General features: G+C 35.6%; 1 protein-coding gene across 4 annotated transcripts in view; it reads right to left on the reverse strand.

Moving 5' to 3' along the window:
- Nucleotides 1-1,125: 1,125 nt before the first annotated feature.
- Nucleotides 1,126-15,641, reverse strand: part of LOC145663994 (proteasome activator complex subunit 4-like) — a 118,755-nt gene continuing 104,239 nt past the window's right edge. For all 4 annotated transcript variants that reach the window (XM_081730275.1, XM_081730274.1, XM_081730273.1 and 1 more), the window contains 5 exons: nucleotides 13,214-13,419; nucleotides 12,041-12,151; nucleotides 9,504-9,623; nucleotides 7,504-7,710; nucleotides 1,126-5,428 (listed from right to left, as the gene is read on the reverse strand). In XM_081730275.1, the coding sequence (XP_081586401.1) occupies nucleotides 5,294-5,428; nucleotides 7,504-7,710; nucleotides 9,504-9,623; nucleotides 12,041-12,151; nucleotides 13,214-13,419 (779 nt within the window). In that variant the 3' untranslated portion in view covers nucleotides 1,126-5,293. The remainder of the gene's footprint in view (nucleotides 5,429-7,503; nucleotides 7,711-9,503; nucleotides 9,624-12,040; nucleotides 12,152-13,213; nucleotides 13,420-15,641) is intronic.

Below are 15,641 nucleotides of genomic sequence, written 5' to 3' on the forward strand. Positions count from 1 at the left end.
CAGAATCACGAAAAGCATTTACAAACTGGATGGAAAGTTGGAAACTAAGTCGCACATCGACGGAGAAGGGAACAAATCCCGGAACGGAAGTGACAATATAAGAACGCATGCGTTATATTCGCGGAAATTGTGGCCGCAACAGGACTTGTCAGTATCACTCTGCATTGTATTATACACGAACATCTTAAAATTAGAATGGTATCTGCCGCTGTCCCTCCTGATCACTCTCCATGCTGTCGGCTAACGTACTGGCAGCCACGGGAGAAAGGCGCAATGGATTACAGCCATTTTGCTGCCCGATCCTGTACTCAAACCTAAGGGCAGACCTATGTACTACCTTTCACGGCAGACCGAGGGTTTCTGGAACGAAATGTAAATCAGTGAAGAACGACCATTATACTATCAAAAGGGTCATATGGAATTTATAAAGATGATAAGCATAAAAACAAAGTACGCAGTCAGCACCATCTCGATTTAAGTTGCAAATAGAGATGACCCACTCTGGCTCTTAACTACTCATATATATATATATATATATATATATATATATATATATATATATATATATATATATATATATATATATATATATATATATATATATATAACTCTGTTCCTCGGAAGATTGCCGATAATGAAAATTAACAGTTTTTCGTGCACCCTAATTGCGTTTCATTATATCTGTACAACATACATTGATCATGAAAATGAAATTCTCTTAGTACGAACAGATTTGATTTCCCCATCTGTAACTCAATTACGGGATCCCATTCTTTCGCACTCAAAATATGAATGATTAGCAGCTGTCTATGTATATGAGCAAGAGCATTACATTCAAGGTAGCATCGCTCGTGAGAGAGAGAAAGAGAATATTTTCTAACTTCCATCGCAGTAATAATACAGAACAACAAAAAATTAAAAACTGTCATCGACAGTAACGAGCTTAGAACTGGAAAGTGTTACATCAACTTAGCTCGAAATTTTCAGCACTTCATCTTGAGTTCTACCTAAGCCACGCGACTGGCATCACTACATACTTTTATGTTTTCGAAATAGCAATATGTTTGGTATTTTATATATTTAAAAAAAATGGATTTTACTGAGCTACTGAATATTAAAAGTGAGTTTTTAAGCTTCAATGAGAACTTTATGATTCTTAAGGAACAATCAACAATGAATGAAAAATAACATAATTAATAAAATTACGCATAACTTTACATAAATGAATAAAACGAGATTGACAATACAATCAATGAAGAAGTACGTTTGTTTTCCTCTATATACGTAATGCCCAGTGACACACAATACTTCAAAGCTTATCATACACTAACAAATCAACCATTTTTCTATATTTCGCACACACACGCTCAAAAAGAGTCACAATTTCATGTCAGTAACATTCTCCACTTACCAGACATGAGACATAATAACTTTTTTTTTATAAACACAACCAGAAAAAAAAAGATGATAATAACTGATATCAAGTTTTCTTATTTTCACTACAGTTAAAAGGATGTAAACGTATTAAGATTACACATCGAAAAGCAGTAACAAGCTTTAAAAAAATGTATACTTGGTTCTAAGCATTCAATTTATTATTGATAAATACTGCACAGTGACGGAAGAAATAACATGAGGAAAAATATTTTTTATTTACATTTAAAATACCTCTTATATTGTATAATCATTTAACTAATTACTATTTCCGAAACTTTATAATTTCTTTTCACAAGCGTTCTGTATCATAATATAAAATTGAGATACTAATGCATTTTTAGAAAACCCTGTTTAGACTCTGAAAAAGTTTCCTTACAACGTAGTCCCAAATAACAATGAAAGCTTAACACACTTGTTATCGTTATTGTAGAATTTCTTCATAGCTATACTGTTGGTATAGGGTTCGATTTCCGATAGCTCATGTGGTTCGGATCCCTCACTCCCTATACCCAAAACAGCCTATACTATACTTCAAGTCATCTTTTCATTTTTGGGACTAGAAACCTTTTCTGTTGGTATCATTTTGTTTACTCCTTCCTTAATATTTACTAAGTTGAAAAAAATCACCGTAAATATTACGATGATTGTGATAATGTATGCAAATAAATATTTTTTTATTAATGCCAAAGTGTAACTGCACTACGCATACAATTCTTACGATACTTAAATATACAATCAGAATTCCAACAAAAATCACTTTAAAAATGGAAAATGATGAGATGATTATATCTTTTGATATACTGCTGGAAGTTTTATTTGTAACAAGCGCAATGATACAAGTACCGTGTTTACTCGCGTAATAGTCGCACCTTAAATTTAAAGTAAAACCATTCAAAAAAATCACCACATAAAAGTCGTAGTCTACGGGATTTTTGTCTGTGAACGAGACTTTCTTCGAAATTGTTTATCTTGCGCGAGCCCAACAAAAGAACTTTTCGTGTCTACTGACACGTAACACCGTTTTCCATCTGCCAACAGAGATTAGGCAACCTACTTCCACCCTCCCACGAATCTGTAAGTTACGAGTTTAATTTTCACAAGTTTTAATATTTTATTATATATAGGCTACATTTTATTTTTTATGTTGACACAATGCTGTATGTATCAAAATTCGAAATTGTTTTGGCCGTAGTGATAATTGAATGGTAGCTTTCCTCGCGTAATAGTCGCAGTTGGATTTTCGTCTTTAAAAATTGGTACAAAATGTGCGACTATTACGCCAGTCAACACGGTAAATGAACGATGCTTCCAATAACAGTAAATTGATTGATATAAACTAACTTCGTAATTTAATATATATGAAGAGTATCGAAATATATGCCCTATAAGCGATCAAAAAATGTTACCAGATATTTGTCTACGTACAAGACTACTAATCCGAAACAGAAACCTCAAGGGCTGCCAGAGCTAATTCTTCTAGCGCAGCCTTCGCAGTCTAGACTATGCCCATTAACTGAATTTGTTGAAGAAAAATATATTAATAAATACTTGTACTGTCAAAATTCAACAAGTTCCAATTTAAGTTTACCTTTAAAAGAATCCTATATGCATACCTTTATGTAGACTTACTTAATTCGATTATTATTTACTAATGTCACCAAAACTTGTACTATTAGCTCTCAAATTAAACTTTCATACCCATTTAAATTTTAATACCTCAGATCTAAAGTTTAATGACAATCCCGTTCAACATTTCTGAGACGACCACGAATAATCGTGTTCTATAAACTATTCAAACCTCTTTTGCCTATTTTACAGTCGCGCGTAGGTTAAAAGACAGAACGGAAAAAAATAGTAATTTAAAGACACAATAAAGGTTTGAAAGAAAGAAAATAAATTTAATTCTACATAAGAATATAAACATAACAAGACACTCAAAAATTAGGTAAAAATTACATCATTTTGAACTTGGCAAAAAAAAAAATCTTGATTTTTTTTGCGAATGAGCGATAAAAATGCATACAGAACCATTTGCGTTTCAATATATATATATAAATCAGTCCATTAAAAAATATTACTACAATAGCACGTAGTACGCAGTTTTTCCATACAACCGTACCTGTACTTTTATATGAAATGTTGTTTCGAAATTTAATATAAATTGCGCAAAAATAAATTCAACTATACAAAACACATTCTGAAACTGCTTTTTATTTTCTTGTTGCAGGTGGTGAAGGTGCGAAGGCGCAAGTTTAAACTGACATTACGATTCCAAAAAATTTTGCCAAGGAAAATAAGCACACGTCCCTTACTTTCGATAACGTTACTTACTACATTTATTGTTACTACTTTTGATATGTTCATTGTTATATATAGTAATATAATACTATTTACGAACATATGCTTTAATACAAAGGCAAAAAAAGTTATTCAAGAGCAGAGATTTTTATAAAAAGAAGGGAAAATCACAAACCTGTAACAAGGCTGATTTGTTGATTTATGTAAAATCGTATTTCACAATACCAAATCGATGCAAATATTATTATCGCGCAGCTAAGATCAAATTCAGAAGTAAGGTACTGTATAATTAGAAGATGAACAATGAAGTCAAGTATTCGTTCCTTTCTCTGAATAAATTACATAAAACTTTCTAGTCATATACTGGCAACCCTTTCACATCTACAATTGAATATCGATTGTAATTACCAATTTTATTAAATAATACCACCTCTATACTTTTTACATGCCGTGTTTACTCGCGAAGGCGCAAGTTTACCTTAAAGTTTACCTGGCAAGTCGCACCTTAAGTTTCAAGTACAAACATTCGCCAAAAAATTTCCCCGCATAAAAGTCGCAGTCTACGGGATTTTCGTCTTTGTGAACGAGAGATTTCCTTCGAAATTGTTTATCTTGCGCGAATCCAAACAAAATAAACTTTTCGTATTTACTGACACGTAACATCGAGACACATCTGTCAACCGAGATCAAGCAACCTACGTCCACCCTCTATTTTATGTTGACACAATGCTGTATGTATCAAAATTCGAAATTGTTTTGATCATAGCGATAACTGAATGGCAGCATTCCTCGCGTAATAGTTGCAGTTGTGTTTTCGCATTTAAAAACTACAAAAGTGCGACTATTATGCGAGTAAACACGGTATAACTGAACGAACAAAGTAAATCAGTGCTTTACAACATAGGACAAGATATGTAGTTATGTAGTTTTCAGCTTAAAGTAAGTGATTATACCGTTGTTAACACAATTAATTATCTTATGTTCTTAATTTAAGAAAGTAACTAGACTTTTCTTACAGTATGTCTGCAGTTAACTATTAGTCAGTCCCTAAATAGCTGGATTTATCTTCTGTCAATCAGGGACGTGAAGCAAATGTGAGAAAATGGAAGATTTAGTTGGACAAAATTGCATATGGAGTTATTGTCAAATTCCTGGCAGCACAACTTATATGTGATTATGCGCAATGCATAGACAGTCCAATATTTGCTTATTTTAGCCACATTTTGCAATATATACGCTAAACCTCTTGGAATTGATTAAGAAGAAAAAGGCATTAAAGGCTTCTATATATTGCTATCGGTATAATGGATCCAGAATAAGAAAAGCACATCCCATGGAAAAAATGTGAAATTCCCTGAAAAATTTGACTACGCTTCTACTATGTTCTTATGTGACCGTTTAAATAATGAAAAATGAAAAAAAAATCCTTAACCATTTTATTTTATATCTGTCTATAACGGTTTGTTATACTATTTACACTGGCACTTAGCACCAATTATTAACAATAAAAATTACCCTTGAAAATTCAAGGCAGTTCTCATAAATTCCTTTATGATCATCATGCATAATACGTCGGAGGAACTAGAAGATCTGTTAGAACAGCTAGCTGATCCTCTGAAAACTTCATTTTGTGGTCCTGCCAATTATTGTGATGAGTTCGTTTAAAGTCACATAATGTCTTCCTTATGGTTGACTGCAAGAAAATAAATATTGTTATTTTAATCCAAACTATTAACAAGGTTATTACAAGTCTTAGAAATACATGTTCAACTGTTTTTAAAAGAAGTTAACAAACCAAGGAATTAAACCCCCTTTCGTTACATCCGTTGAAGGGTTATAATCGGCTCAAGAGCTGATCAGTGCCTATTTTTAGACATCCGCGATTTTCCCCATAATTCTGTTTAAATTATCTTCTAATTAACTGAGTATCTTTATATGCTCTTGATACAATTTGTACACTTACACTCTTAGCATCTGTATCTAATCTATATATATGACTTCATACTCTTAAACCACCCGACCGAACTCGATCAGATTTTCAACATAGATGAGGTACGGGCCTGGGATGGCTTTTTATTATTTCACTTGATTATTATGTAAATGTTCGAAAATGACCAATTTTAGTGTTGAATTCATAGTTTTTGGGATCGCTGATACGAACAGTGAGATTTCCCATGCCGTTTAAATCCAAATTCAGCCCCGCAACTTTGGGGAAGAGGAGGGAAATGAAATGAAATAATTGAGTTTTACGTCTCACGATTATGCCGGCTAGGCTAAAGAAGACGGTGACGATGAGAAATGAAGGAAATAGTGAAATGAACAGTGGGAGGAAATGGGAGAACACCGAGAAAACCCACACACGCGTTGTTTGTCCACCACAAAACTCACTTGGTGCGAGCTGGGATCGAACTAGACCCCAAGCAGCAGAAGTGAACGCTCTACCACTGAACCACCGCGGCCCGGGGAGGAGGAGAGGTGAAATATATAAGAATGATCGAAAATGGCCGATATTAGCGTCGAATCCATAGTTTTCGGGGTCGCTGAGACAAACAGTGACACTTCCGATGCCGCAAAATGAAACGTATTCTCCCGGTGCGAAGAACGGGCTTTCTGCTAGTTTCTTATAAATTATTTATTAAATATTATTTATTACGTATTATTTATGTGTATGTTTTATACAATCATTCAAATCATCTTCAGATTTAAATCTCTCGGGATCACCTGTACTTATCTTAAATTGCAAGGATTAAACTACAGATCGCTGCTCCCCATGATGCTGTGATATTATTTCACTCGGATTCATGTTTAAAAAAGCACACACCAGCAAGTTTCGAACTTCTGATACCGTACGTTCTGTAGTTTCGCAGATGTGTCCTAAATATACATGTGGTCTTACCCATTACATCACAAAGACAGGTACCCATATTCTGTCAATTTCTTGTTTTACTGAGATCGTGTGAACACTTAGTATCAACTAATTCTCAAAATCGTCGCCACAGGACGTTATGTATTTCTCAACTTCTTGCAGCAGTCACCAAAGTAGCACGTATGAACAATCTTCACGGTAAACAAGCTTAACGCGCTGCTCTGCAAGCAGTAAGTGCTTTCATGCTGTAATACTGGGATGTCGTTTCGTGTAAACCATCACTCAAAACTGACCATATTCTGTAGCACAACGAATTACGTTTCGTAGAAGGTAATTACAAATTCAAACGAGTCTGGTTCGTTTCTGATGCAGTGTTAACATGTTTGCACACAATTCTTGACAGCATTTTTTCTTTCTTGCGAGAGATGTCTCGACCTAACCTTGGATAGGTTCACTGTCCAAGTTTACTAGTTCAGCCACCGCAAAGTGTTTCCCATGGAAGTCTCGAGTAATACTTTTGAAAATATAGCCTTTTTAAAACGAATGAATCATTTATGTTAACACTGTACATATAGTGGGAAGACAGAATAAAAGTGCTCCATCCATCAACGATTGAAGACTACTTACACTCATCTTAAAAATCAAAATAGTACTACGAACAATTGTCAATCTTCAAGACATTAATATACAAAGTGATTAATTACAATATATTACATTCCATAATTGTTCACCTTCTGTTACTTCGTACGAAACAGGATTTCCACATTTGACACATCTAAAGTTGTCACATGCATGGACGTACAAGAGTATTACATAGAAAATATTAGGAGGAAGTTCAAGGTACTTGTTAACAATTTCCAGAAATGCATGCAAAAAGACATCGGTCAAAAACGAATACTTACTGGAATTGGTTGTGGGTCGCTAAGATGATCCCCAAGCACTAAGAAAACGTCCGGTAAGAATTCTGGCACATCATACGGATAGGCGTTAATAAAAGCACAAAGTCCTAATACTCCCGAATGTCTCACAATCATAGCTTCAATGCTTACAGGATCTGCTGACTGATACTTCTTCCTCAACTTCGTTTTTGATTTTGCTTTAAATCGTTCCTATTATTACGAGAAGAAAAATAATTAAAAGGACAAAGATATAGACAGTTACATAAACATAGAGTTATAAATATATTCAGAAAATAAGAAACTCTATTGTTTTAGGGTTTGTTGAACAATCATCAATTATCGAATATTATCTTCACCTGAACCTTTTCAAATAATTATGGCAATTTAATTATAGTTTTTTTTTATTTTTTTTTAATTTTATTTAGAATGAAAAAGGGCTTGTGATAAAATGGGAAATTAAAGTGCAACACACACGTATCATGCTTTATATATATTTCTGGAAAATATTTAAAATGACTGTTGTTTTCTTTCTCTTTTATAGTATTACAGCAATATACTAGCAGACATAGATAAAGATTTTTTTTCTTGGAATCTGGAAAGTCCTCAAAACCTCTCCCTCCTGTTCTTGGTGACATTTGTTAGAGATTTATGACCCCCGTTACCTAAAAGTCAACATTGCCACATCCCTCTGTTGTCCCTTTCTTTTATCTTCCATTCATTTCTTTTTTAAAAAAACGCTGAATTTCGATAGGGTCTATACAAGTGTTACGTAAGTACACGCAACAGTGAAGAGAATGACAGTGCACGTGCTGCCTAAGATCAGCCGAGGTTTGGGTGGGAGAAAATGGGTAGTGGTTGGGGCAAGAGATCTCTAAGTTTGTCTGTAACAGTACATGTAATTACAGCAAGTTCTAGCAATTACATGATTTGAGCAGTGTTGCAAACTTTATCAATATTTATCATATCTCCGGAACGGTTTCAGATATCGAAGTGCTGTAAACGGCAAAATAATTTGTACGTTCATTGCAAACCATACAAGTAACTAGATATGATACTTATTTAGCATTTTTTCGAAGTAAAGTCTTTCAAGAAAATTCAAATCTATAAGCTCTTGTAACTTCGTTCTTATTCATTCAAAACAAGCCATACATAACCATGATATGCAACGCTAAGGTACTTTCGATGTGCATTATCCAGTCTGTTGTGTTGTGTGTGTGATAGAGGTTTCCAAACTTTGGATGTTTGTAATACTGTAGCATCCTTAGTTTGCAACACTTAATTATAAATGAGGTATTTTAAGTTTTGTTTGACATGTTGATTTGAAAAATGTGATAACCTGGCGTAGTGTCATTAAAAAAATGGCTGGATTGGCAACACTGTTCATCCGGCGATGTTACAAAATACCTACGACGTTGTCCCCCTCCCTATACTTTCTTGGTGCAAAATTTCGTTTCTCTGCCCTTTACGATTCCTGAGACATTTACTACTATCATTATAAATGGATCATCCGGTATATAGGCAGCAGACCAAATTCCTGGAAGTGACTCTTTATATCAAATGAAAGAAAAAAATCTAATAAACATAGGTCGAGAGAACTCCTTCCTTCAGAATTATGAACCGCCGAAAATAAATAAATAAATAATTAAAACGCCCTAGCTTGAAAACTATGGTGCATATCGCAAACGGGTCGAGGAATTACACAGGCATTAGTATGTGCTCTAAATATCCATGTTTTACAATCCTCCGGTACCGGTGAAGAGAATACTCGGTTAGTACTTGTAAGTGTTTACCAGTACCTAACTTCCATTACAATTCATTGCGCTATTACGGGAGGATTCTGAAACACGGATAAATAGATAGAGCGCATACTAGTTCCTGTGATATATCACTAATGGTATATATTATAGTGAAGGTGTTAAGACTATTACCATATGGGAAAGTGAATGGAAATATGTACTGTACTTCCTACTTCAAACACAAACAAGTACTAAATCTGTACTAACCAGTAGCTCCTCTGTCGTCGAAATAAAATCACAATGCAATAGTCCTCCTAATACTTCAGCAGCCTTTTCACGAACCTCTAGTCGGTCATCTTCCAACAACTTCAGAACAATATCTGTCACCTATAATTATACACAAATATATAAATAAATAACGTTCTTACGACTCAAAGTTAGCTGTTACATTACGTGTGTGTATGATTTCAAATAATTGTACAAAAAATTAAATAAATAAAGTAAAAATCTACCTGGTGCATTTTAAAAGTTGAAATCTTTCAATAATTTGTGAGGAACAGTATATTACACAGAACGTTATGAATAAATAAATAAATAAATAAATAAATAAATAAATAAATAAACCCTAACGTTTAATTTCCCAGCATGGAACATTTAATGGGAAAGCTAAACGTGTGTTGCGCCCGTTGCAACTGCTGCAAGTACAGATCCGCAGTAATGGAGTAGTCTGGTAATAGGAGCTCATACTGCAACACTTGGCGATTCGTCCATCAAATACAGAGCATAAACATGCGTGGTTTCACAGTATGTCTTGAGATGTGAGGCAAAGGGTCACGTGGTGATAACCAATGTCTGGTACATTGAGTGTCAATTTTTCATCAGTCGCGAGCACTCAACCAAATATGGGTGCATTGCGGTGCCCAAACAGCAACGACAAACAAGCTGTTACTCGCTCTTCCTTGTTGGGTGCACACAATGTGTGCAGTAAGCACTTCCTCAACTTATACATCATTCTTTTGTGGTGTCTGTTTCCTCGGAAACTTGAAAGCGTTCGGCAAGTTTACCACATATTTGACTGTCCTCCTCTACGCCTGCCTTCAGAATCTCGTCATCCAACACCTATCACCCGCTGCGGGGTTCATCACAAAGGCTCAAATTTCCCGACGTGAACTTCTGGAGCCAATGTCTGGCGGTACGTTTGTTCTCGGATCCTCCCCAAATATCTGACGCATTCAACGACTTGGTGTGACTGCTAACAGGTCCATCTTCAAGCCATACAGCAAACAAATGCGAACCGAGAACGGTACGAACTGTGATTACAGCGTGTGTGCAACGTGCCTGTATTGATCAGGTCAAAACGCAAACCATCATAACTTATCCGAAGTGTAAATCACTTTGAATCCTCTTTCTGAGCGTTCCAGCAAATACAACGTCAAAAACGGTAAAAACTTTTTAGTTATCTTGTATAATACTCAAGTACCCATCCCTGTTATAAATAATAAGTATTGTGGTTCTTCCCTGCAAGAACAAAGCAAAAGAAAATATAATGAAGTACAATGAAAGGTAAATGACCAAACTGTCACTCTCTCATTCCTACATTTAAATTGCAAGTACCCATTCGCACTTGACGTAATATAGGTCTATTAAACATTCCGAAACCTACTGCAATAATCCAAACGTTACTCAAGAGCAGGCTTCCTACTGAATCCAACAGACTTTCACCTACCATAAATACATTTACTTCCGACAGAATTTCCCGATCCACATTTTGCAAAATTACGTTTTAAATGCAGTAACGTGTAAATTTTTATTCATGTGTTTTGGTTGGTATTCTGTTTTAAATTTTATTTTTAAACTTTTAAAATTTTTATTCCTTTTTTCCCCTTCACCTGTTACATATTTCAGTGTAAAATGTCCAACTTACCGTATCTGAAACTACACAAATAAATAGAAAATAAATTGTAAATAGTGATTACGGCTTTAAAAGCAAAAAAGAAAGGAAACACAAGAAAATGAAGAGAGGTACTGACATTAATGGAAATCTTTAACCTAAACTAGTCATCTCCAACTAGTAGATATATATGACGTCAGATCACGCTCGGAGAAGCGACAGATATAAACTGATGGAGCAAAGGAGGGAAAAGCTCACGGTGAAAGAAAGATATGAAAAAATGCTTGGAATGTACGAGTGGTTACGTATCCACAACTGGTGTACCTCAAATTTACTGACTATGCCACTGAGTCTCTTTGCCCGTCACCACTGCCTTTATCAACGACAGATTTTTCGTATGTTTCTTATGCCTTTTTGTTTCGTATAATGAGAACGAGAGATTCTAACTATGGTTTCACGGAAAACAGATGTGGAAACGACTAACTGGCAGAACTGGTAAAATCTAACTCTGATGTCATAGAGCATAGTTGGAAATAACTGACTGAGAACAGGGAATCTATGACATCACAAAGAACAGATTTGGAAACGATTAACTGACAGAACAGGGAAGTCCAAATATGACGCTGCAGAGTACAGTTGGAAATGACTGACGGAGAACGGAAGAATCTAACTACAAAGTTACAGAGCACAGAGTTGAAATTGGCTAACCGAAACCCTAAAATACTGCAATAAAACTAGACGTTTTGTGGAGAAATAACAGATGCACCATATTCAATATTATTAAACGATTTATTACAAGCTGAATACTAATATTCACATCTAAATAATACTAGAATCCAGTATAAGCTCTGAACTGATCCATGAAGTTCAGAGTACTGATACAAGTAATGCCTGAGTAGTAAGATTCACTTACCTGCCTTACCCACTCGTCTTCACTCAGAATAATGGCCATATTGTGGAAAACAAAAACTTGAAGGAAACCTAGACATGCAGATCTCGCCCACCAGGAGCTGCTACTAGCAACCTGAAGTAAATAAAACTAAAAATTAGCACGAAATGGCTCAAAGACCTGTATATACTTGCAAACAATTAATGCTATAAATATATATTTTTTTAACTAACAGTGGAATACTTCAAACAAATTTAACTCACTTCATTGAATCTTAAGTCCCCAGCAGAGTGGACTCCCCCCCCCCCTCTCTCTCTCTCTTTCTATTTAAACGTTCTTTTGGTAGTTACGAGACTAATTTGAGTGCAGTCTTAGTTGCCGTACAGAGAATGGTTTAACTACACTACACAAAATTTAACTTAAGTTATCCAATTTGTAATTCGTTCCTAAGTTATGATCAAAAGAACATGTGTTGAAGAAGTATGCACATTTGCTTACGACTGTACAAATGCAAATTCTAATATGCAATGTGTTTCGGGGAAATTATAATATTTTATTAGATGGTAATATCGATGTTGAAAAATGCACACATGTTTGTGTGCTAAGTCCCGGATAGAATCCGCTACAACAGCACATGTCACCTGAATCCCATGTTAGCGTTAAAATGTAATCAAATAACAACAGGACAAATTAAATACCGTATTCACTCGAATATACACGCCCACCTATAAAGCTAATATTCGTGACAGACGCTTATAGTCACATAATACATTTTTGGACAAATTGTAGAAATACAGGTAAATGTGTTTTACTTTTTTTTTTTTTTTTTTTTTTTTTTTTTTTTTTTTTTCTCTCTTACGAATGTTTAGTTGTTCATGAATTTTAGCTTAGTATTTTATTTTCACAATAACTATAGCAAAGCATGTAAAAAAGTTCAAGCATATTTTTCAGAAAGGATACAGGCACTGGAAATATATAATTCTAAGAAGCAGAAGTTTTAAAGGCAAACAGAGCCGTTACCCAAACATGAGCGTGAAGTTTCTGTAGTGATTTTTTAGATCGCCGTAAATGTTGTGTCGGCTTAAAAACCGAATGCCGACTTTTAGGGGTCACTTACATTTGAGTAAATTTTGTATTTTGTATCGACTGTGATGATATTTCATATCGTAAAAATAAAGGAAGAAAACAGATACTTACCGTACTAACAGATGATAAAACTACGGGAATATGCTTTGGTAACGTAAAAGCTTGACCCATGCAAGCCAACAAAATGCTACAATTTTTACTAAGTTCTTCATCTGCTTCATAGCTCTCCATCATACAAACAAGAGGGAAAAAATCGTAGAATTCCGGAACAGTAGCATAGTGTGCTCGTGCTATGCTCCCTGTGATCCACCTACAAACTGGAAAAGAAACAGGATACATATATAAATTTATCTATATAACTCCTTATCTTAAATTTTAAAAAAATATACAGGGTGTTTGAAAAAGAACTCCCTAGTTTTAAGTATAAATTTAATTGGGAAATGAATGAAAACTTACATCAATGAGTACATATCATAAAGAGAATTCCTTCAAGTTTTGTTTAATGTTGGTAGACTTCAACGTGGGATCCATTTATCATCCTGCACACGTCGAGATGATATTCCACTTCTCGCCACGTATTCACCATTTCAGGTGTAACTATCCCAATCGCCGCGACGATTCTTTCCCGTAAATGATTACGTTGCACTCTTAAAACTGACTCAGTTTTCACAAGCCAAATAACACTGTGCTTTCTGTTGTGAAGTACATATTGTTGCTGAGTTACTCTGCACTGCACGCCTGCCTGGACTAAACTGAGGAAACAGAAAAAAAAAACAAAAAAAAAAAAAAAAAAAAACAGCACTGGTGCCGTCTCAAGGTCAAGATGACCTGCCAACTGCAGGGAAGCCAACCTTGGAGAGTTGATGAATCAAACACCACAAACTAGAATAGTGTATGTCACTTTGTACAGATTCTAGGACACATTAAAACTAGGGAGTTCTTTTTCAAACATACAGTATATCAGGTTATATCGACAGTATTGAGCCTTTGAAGGTCAAAAATGAGAATAAATTTATTGTGAACATAACATAAACGTAAATAACATTGAAAATAACATTATTAAACCACATGTGAAACGTTTTGTTCAATGCCTTCTGCTATTTTTTCGGTAACACCATAATCCCGTCGCCATAGAACTATAATGACATGTAGTTTTCACAGGCCTCTTTCGATACTATCTTAACACCTGAAGACTGAAAGAAATGATAGTCTGAGGGTGGACGCATTAAAAGCTCCCAGCCAATTTCTCTCAATTTCTGATGGATTGTTGGCGATGTGAGCGGTCTAGTATTGTCAACGTGATATACGACAGCCTTTCTGTTGACCAGTTCTTTTGAATCGCTAGGTACACTTGCGCTAATTGTTGATAGTATAGGTCCCAATCTATCATTGTGTCCGGCGGCAGCGGATCGTGAGGCACAATGCCTTTGCAATCTCATCGAGAGCTCCCTCATCGCTAAGCGATTAGCGTACACGTTTTTGGGGTGAGGCCCAGGTTCGATTCCTGGCGGGAACTCATATGGTTTGAATCCATGTTAAGCTGTAGGTCCACATGTTATATAACCCCGCTGCTGACAAGGACGCTACGTACAGCATAACCTTCGTGGGCGTTAGTGTGGACTTTCCCACAGAATGTGGAGCTTTTTCTCCTTTCGACCACCATCTTTTTCACATATTGTTCTCATAAGTTACCCCTTTACACCACTCGTGATCAACTGTTTCAGAAATGCCTAGATTTCCATATATTTCAGTAGATTCACGGATGAAAATTCGATCGAGTAATGATTTTGATTAGGATTTCGATTTCTAACCTTTCGGCATCTATGACCATGTTAGTCCGTCACGTATGAGAGATGACGTCTCTCGGTGATCACACTATTCAAGGAAAGGAAAGGAAAGGAAGGACTGAGGAAAAAAGGAACGTACACCTGGGACCTGTATGTTCGATACCATCCCAGCATTTGACTGGAGTAAATGAGGAAAACCCAGAAAAACGTCATTCAGGATGTCTGGCCTGAAAAAGCGTTTACACACATTTTTGGCCGAGTGCCCCCACCGGGAATCGAACCGGGGACCGCTCGCACCAAAGGCGAAAGCGTTAGTGATTACGCCACGTGGGGCCACTAAATAATTTTGAGTCGCACCACGCGGCAACCAAACGTCAAACTTCTTTTTGCAACCAGTTTTCTCAAAATGATCTAACATTGGTGATAGATGTTTAGGTTATTGGTAATGTCATGACTACTTACATGTCAGTCTTGCTCGACTTTCGCCAGAATATCATCTAATTTTGCAACGATTTGCCGTCCACTGTGAGAAGCACCTTGGACATCGAGATTTCTAGAACGAAAGCGACTGAACCTTCTTTTGGCTGTTGCTTTAGATAACATATATTGCCTATACAACCAGCAGAAGTTTCTTCAAAGGCCTTCACAGCATTTGTCTTTATCGAAATAAAACTATAAACTGACGAGGCGTTTTGAGGAAGTTTACTCATCTTCACGGCTTATAATCGCTTTACGTTCAATTATAAGAACTG

This window comes from Thermobia domestica, chromosome 11 (assembly GCF_964235325.1).
Source record: "Thermobia domestica chromosome 11, izTheDome1.hap1.1, whole genome shotgun sequence".
Lineage (NCBI taxonomy): Eukaryota > Metazoa > Arthropoda > Insecta > Zygentoma > Lepismatidae > Thermobia > Thermobia domestica.